This window comes from Tupaia chinensis, unplaced genomic scaffold (genome assembly GCF_000334495.1).
Source record: "Tupaia chinensis unplaced genomic scaffold, TupChi_1.0 Scaffold000159_1, whole genome shotgun sequence".
NCBI lineage: Eukaryota > Metazoa > Chordata > Mammalia > Scandentia > Tupaiidae > Tupaia > Tupaia belangeri.
Window position 1 is genome coordinate 877106 of NW_006159630.1, and position 4711 is coordinate 881816.

The window sequence follows — 4711 nt, forward strand, 5'->3', positions numbered from 1 at the left end:
GGCCGGCGCCGGCCGCAGCGCCGAGTACCTGGTCGTCTACACAGGCGCGGGGATCAGCACGGTAGGGAGGGGCTTGCCGGCACCGAGTTCCAGGGAGGCCGGCCGGGCGGCGGCGTGGGGTCCTTCTGGGCTTTGACAGCGTGACTGGCATGTGGAAGCCCAGCTGAGGCTGGCGCCAAGCCATTTCTCTCCCCGAGAAGCCCTTAGGTGACAGCCAGGAGTGAGTCACAGTTACCGCTGCGTGTGCTGGGTCGCTGTGACAGAAGCCAGCCTCCATCTGTGGTCTCAGCGCTGGGCTTTTTGCAGGAGATGGCATTGAGCAGGCCTTAAAGGGTGGGCGCCGTTTCCAGGTGGAGGCGGAGCCAGGCTGGCCTCCCAGCAGGGGACAGCAGGGTGCCGGCCCCCAGGCTGGGCAGGCTGGGCAGGCGCTTGCCCTCTGCTGCCCTGGAGTCTGAGCACGCTGCGGCCAGGCCTGTGAACAGCCACACACTTACCTAGCGGGCACCGGCCTGAGCGTTGCCATTTGGGGATCCCCTCTTGGCCCTGTAGTCAGAACTGCGGGTCAGCATGGCCTGTCCTGAGCTCTGGCAGCCACGAGGAGACGGGCCTTCCCGAGGGGCCCGTGACCCCTTGAGGAGGGCAGCCCTTCTGTCTGGTCCCCACTAGGTCTGCGTGCTCTGCCAGGCTGGGAACTCGGGGTCAGGGAGCGCTGCTCTGGGGAGGCTGTCTCGTCTCTGGGGAGGTTGTTCAGTGGTGACCCGAGCGTCCACGGGGTGTGGACAGTGTGCTCCCGCCGGGGCTCACTGTCCACTGAGCATTTCTGAGCTCCGGCTGGGCCTGGGCATGGCCCTGACCAGAGCCTGGGTAGGGTGGGCAGACGTGGCTGCAGAGCCTGGTTTGAACTCCATGTTCGAGAAGCTCCCCAGAGCAGGGCTCAGGATGAGCTGGGCCAGGCAGGAAGGGGAAGACTAGGTGGAGGGAAGGAGCCAGAGTGGGGTGCGCTCGGGCAGGGGTCAGGCCGGCCAGCCGGGAAGCACACACGGCCGGTCCGTGGGCCTGCCTGCCGGGCGGGGACACGCACTCCTGGGTTGGGGGTTCCGCTGGCGCCTACAGATGCCTTCCCCCGGCTTATCTGTCCCCAACACGCAGGCAGCCTCTATTCCTGACTACCGGGGCCCTAACGGAGTGTGGACGCTGCTCCAGAAGGGGAGAAGCGTGAGGTGAGTGGGCCGCGCAGTCTCCCCGCTGGGTCCAGCAGGCGGCCTGCCTGAGCTCGCAGCTCCCCACCCCTTCACGTTCCCCCGCAGCACTGCTGACCTGAGTGAGGCGGAGCCGACCCTCACCCACATGAGCATCGCCCGCCTGCACGAGCAGAAGCTGGTAAGCCCCGGCACGGCCTATGTAGGTGCTCAGGGCGGCCGTGTGCTCCTCGAGTGCATGGCCAGGGCTGACGTCTCACCTCTGCCCGGCAACCTGTGAGCGCCCGCAAGTGTGTCAGACTCTCGGCTCCACCTCCCACGGTTCCTCCCCAAGAGAGGGGCTGCCCCAGGCCCTCTTCCTCCCTCTTCCTTGCACCTCTCCTGCATTGGCCCGTGGACCACAGAAGCCACCCTAATCACAGGGAGGCCTGTGGGAACCCCCAGAAGCCCCCTGCTAGGCCCTACCACCAACTGGGGATGCCCGTCTCCCCAGGCCCCCAGGTACTAGAAACGTGACCCTCGAGCATCCTGGCTGGGCAGAGTGGCCGTCCGTGTCTGCCCTCACACCGGCCCTGGCCCTGCCTGCCTTCTGGCTTGTGCAGACACGGCCCTCCTGCTGCTCCAGGTGCCCCACAGCTGGTGGGGAGGACCGTGGGCCATGCCCTGGGGCTCAGCAGCACCGCAGCTGCCCTACACCTGTGCTCTGCTGTCCAGGTGCAGCACGTGGTGTCACAGAACTGCGACGGGCTGCACGTGAGGAGCGGGCTGCCGCGCTCGGCCATCTCGGAGCTCCACGGGAACATGTACATCGAAGTGAGCACCCGTGGGGGCTGGGACCTGGTGGGCTGGCAGGCGCCCTCACGGTGCCCTCTCCTCCTCAGGTCTGCACTGCCTGCGTCCCCAACAGGGAGTACGTGCGGGTGTTTGATGTGACGGAGCGCACCGCCCTGCACCGACACCAGACGGGCAGGACCTGCCACCGGTGCGGGAGCCAGCTCCGAGACACCATCGTGCACTTCGGGGAGAGGGGGACACTGGCGCAGCCCCTGAACTGGGAGGCAGCGACCGAGGCGGCCAGCAGGGCAGACACGATCCTGTGCCTAGGCTCCAGCTTGAAGGTGCGCGCCGGTGCCGCTGTGGGCACGTGCGGGCCACGGCCGCCTCTGCTGCTGCTGGTCAGCTCAGCGTCCAACACCCTCCATGCCTCACTTCCTGCGCGTGCCAGTGTCTGTCTATCCTCTCGTGTCTCCAGGTTCTGAAGAAGTACCCGCGCCTCTGGTGCATGACCAAGCCCCCCAGTCGGCGGCCCAAGCTCTACATCGTGAACCTGCAGGTAACATGGGCATGCAGGGCCACGTGCTGAGGCCCAGGGTGGGCCCACGTCCCTGCAGGCCTGCAGCTGGCCCTGGTGGGCACTCGCGGCCCATGGAGCCTGTGGGGCAATGCCCACAGGCTGCTGGCAAGGAGTGAGCTGTGTCTTCACTGGCTGTCCCCTGTCCTCAGTGGACCCCGAAGGATGACTGGGCCACCCTGAAGCTCCATGGGAGGTGTGACGACGTCATGCGACTGCTCATGGCAGAGCTGGGCCTGGAGGTCCCCCTGTACGACAGGTGAGGGCCCCACCCCTCGCCTTCCGCCCTCAGAGGGCGTGTCTGTCCGCTTCTGCCCCAGCTGGTGCGGAGGGCGCCCGGTTCCCAGTGATTGCTGACGGTGTGGAGGCAGGGTCATGGCGTGGGCCTCGGCATCTGGCCTGGGGGTCAACTGAGGCTGCTCTGTGCCCCTGCCCTGTGTGGTGGTCCCCATCAGCCTCAGCTGAGCCTACATGGGAAGGTGTCCAGGGGACGTGGACGCGGCGCTGGTCAGTCTTGCACTTGGTCTGGGGAGTTGGCATAGAGGGGGACGTTCGAGCAGCTGTGCCTTAATACAGATGTGATGTGTAGACTGGTGTGTGTCGAGTAAAAAGTTTACACTTTCTTTCTCTGTGAATTTTCAGGGTCTTATAGGGGAAATCAATAACTTCTTTTAATCAAAGGGTTCGAGAATTAAGGATCCCTTCACCTTCTGGGCCTGGCAATCCTTGTATGTGATGTTCGTGTGTTCTGTCCCGTGGGCCTATCGTGTGCTGTACTTTCTCACGTGAATGAGCTCATCTCGGTGCTTATCTGTGCCCTGAGTTCACGCCCTGTGGTCCTACATCTCAGACACATGACTCCTCACGGCTGCCCGCGGGCCACGCCTCCCTCTCATCGGCCTTCCCCCCTGTCAGTCCTGTGGCGCGGTCTGGGAAGGGGGAGAGGGTTCGCCCGCCTGCCCCTGGCCGCTCAAGTGAGAGGTGGGGCCCAGGGTGGCTAGAGACTCGTCCCGGACCCGGAGGCTGCACCCTGAGCGCCTGCTCACTCGTGGGTGAGGACACCGTTCTGAGGCGGCCGGGCCACTGGGCGCTGACCTGAGTTATGCTCAGGGCTATGCCCTGCAGCTCTGCTACTCGCTGTGGCCCTGCCACCACTGGCCAGACACTGGGCGGGCGGGCGGTTGGCCACCTCCTCAGACAGCGTCCCCGCGCGGGGCGGCCGTGCTGCCCCCCGTGTGCCTGACATGGCTTTCCCTTTGGTAGGTGGCAGGACCCCATCTTCACCCTGGCCACCCCCCTGCGAGCAGGTGAGGAAGGCAGCCACAGTCGGAAGCCACTGTGCAGAAGCCGAGAAGAGGCCCCTCCTGGGGACCAGGGTGCCCCACCCAGCTCGGCCCCCACTCTTGGGGGCTGGTTCGGGCGGGGCTGTGCGAAACGCCGGAGGAGGAGGAGAGTGACGTAGCCTGGGCTCTGAGAGGAGCAGCTGGCACTCTGCAGGTGGTGGGACTCGTTCAGGGGCTGGGCTGACGGCGACCTACCTGGGGCTGGAAGAACTTGCACTGCTGTGGCTGTCGCCAGGATGGGCTTGATGGACAAGGACACCTCCCACGTGTTGGCCTCAACCTGAAGAGGTGGCAGTGTGGCCTCTCTGTGAGAGCAGAACTCAGGTCGTTTCAGGCCTGGCCGGCGGAGAGGACGACTGCTGCTGCCTTACCTCCTCCTCCAGGCTGGTCTCAGGGCCTCCTATTTCTCCCACTTCTTATTAAACCCTAACTTTATAGAAACCTTTTCTTTCTTGGGTGTGGACGCCAGGGTGACTCTGAGCAGACCTTTTTACTCTTATTAAACGTCTCGCACTGGCCACCGTCTCCACCAGCGCCGCCCAGGGTCTGTGGGAGTGGGTCGCTTGGGGAGCAGGCTTCCTGGGCGCGGGTCCCAGGCCTGGCGGTGCGGTTAGTTGCTGTTTCAAACGCTCTTGGTCAGGACCCTCCCAGTAAGGCCCACCAGGCGGGGTGAGGTGCACCCCTCGTGGTGCCGCCCCGCCCTGTGCTTCGCCAGGGGCTTGGCAAGGCAGAAGTTCCGGTGGGAGCCCCGGGGCCTGGCTGTGCACGCCAGCGGCCGCGCACAGAACGGAGGGCGCGGGTCCTCCTGGGGCCGGGCG

At 65.5% G+C, this 4711-nt stretch overlaps 1 protein-coding gene across 1 annotated transcript; it reads left to right on the top strand.

Annotated features, from left to right (window-relative positions):
• Window position 1: 1 nt before the first annotated feature.
• SIRT7 (sirtuin 7) lies at window positions 2–4411 on the top strand (the record flags this gene model as incomplete). Its single annotated transcript, XM_014586661.1, has 8 exons — window positions 2–61; window positions 1150–1220; window positions 1308–1380; window positions 1914–2012; window positions 2081–2317; window positions 2452–2532; window positions 2703–2809; window positions 3814–4411. Coding segments are annotated over 8 exons (927 nt in total), but the record flags the coding sequence as incomplete, so codon positions are not given.
• Between the last annotated feature and the right edge of the window lie 300 nt (window positions 4412–4711).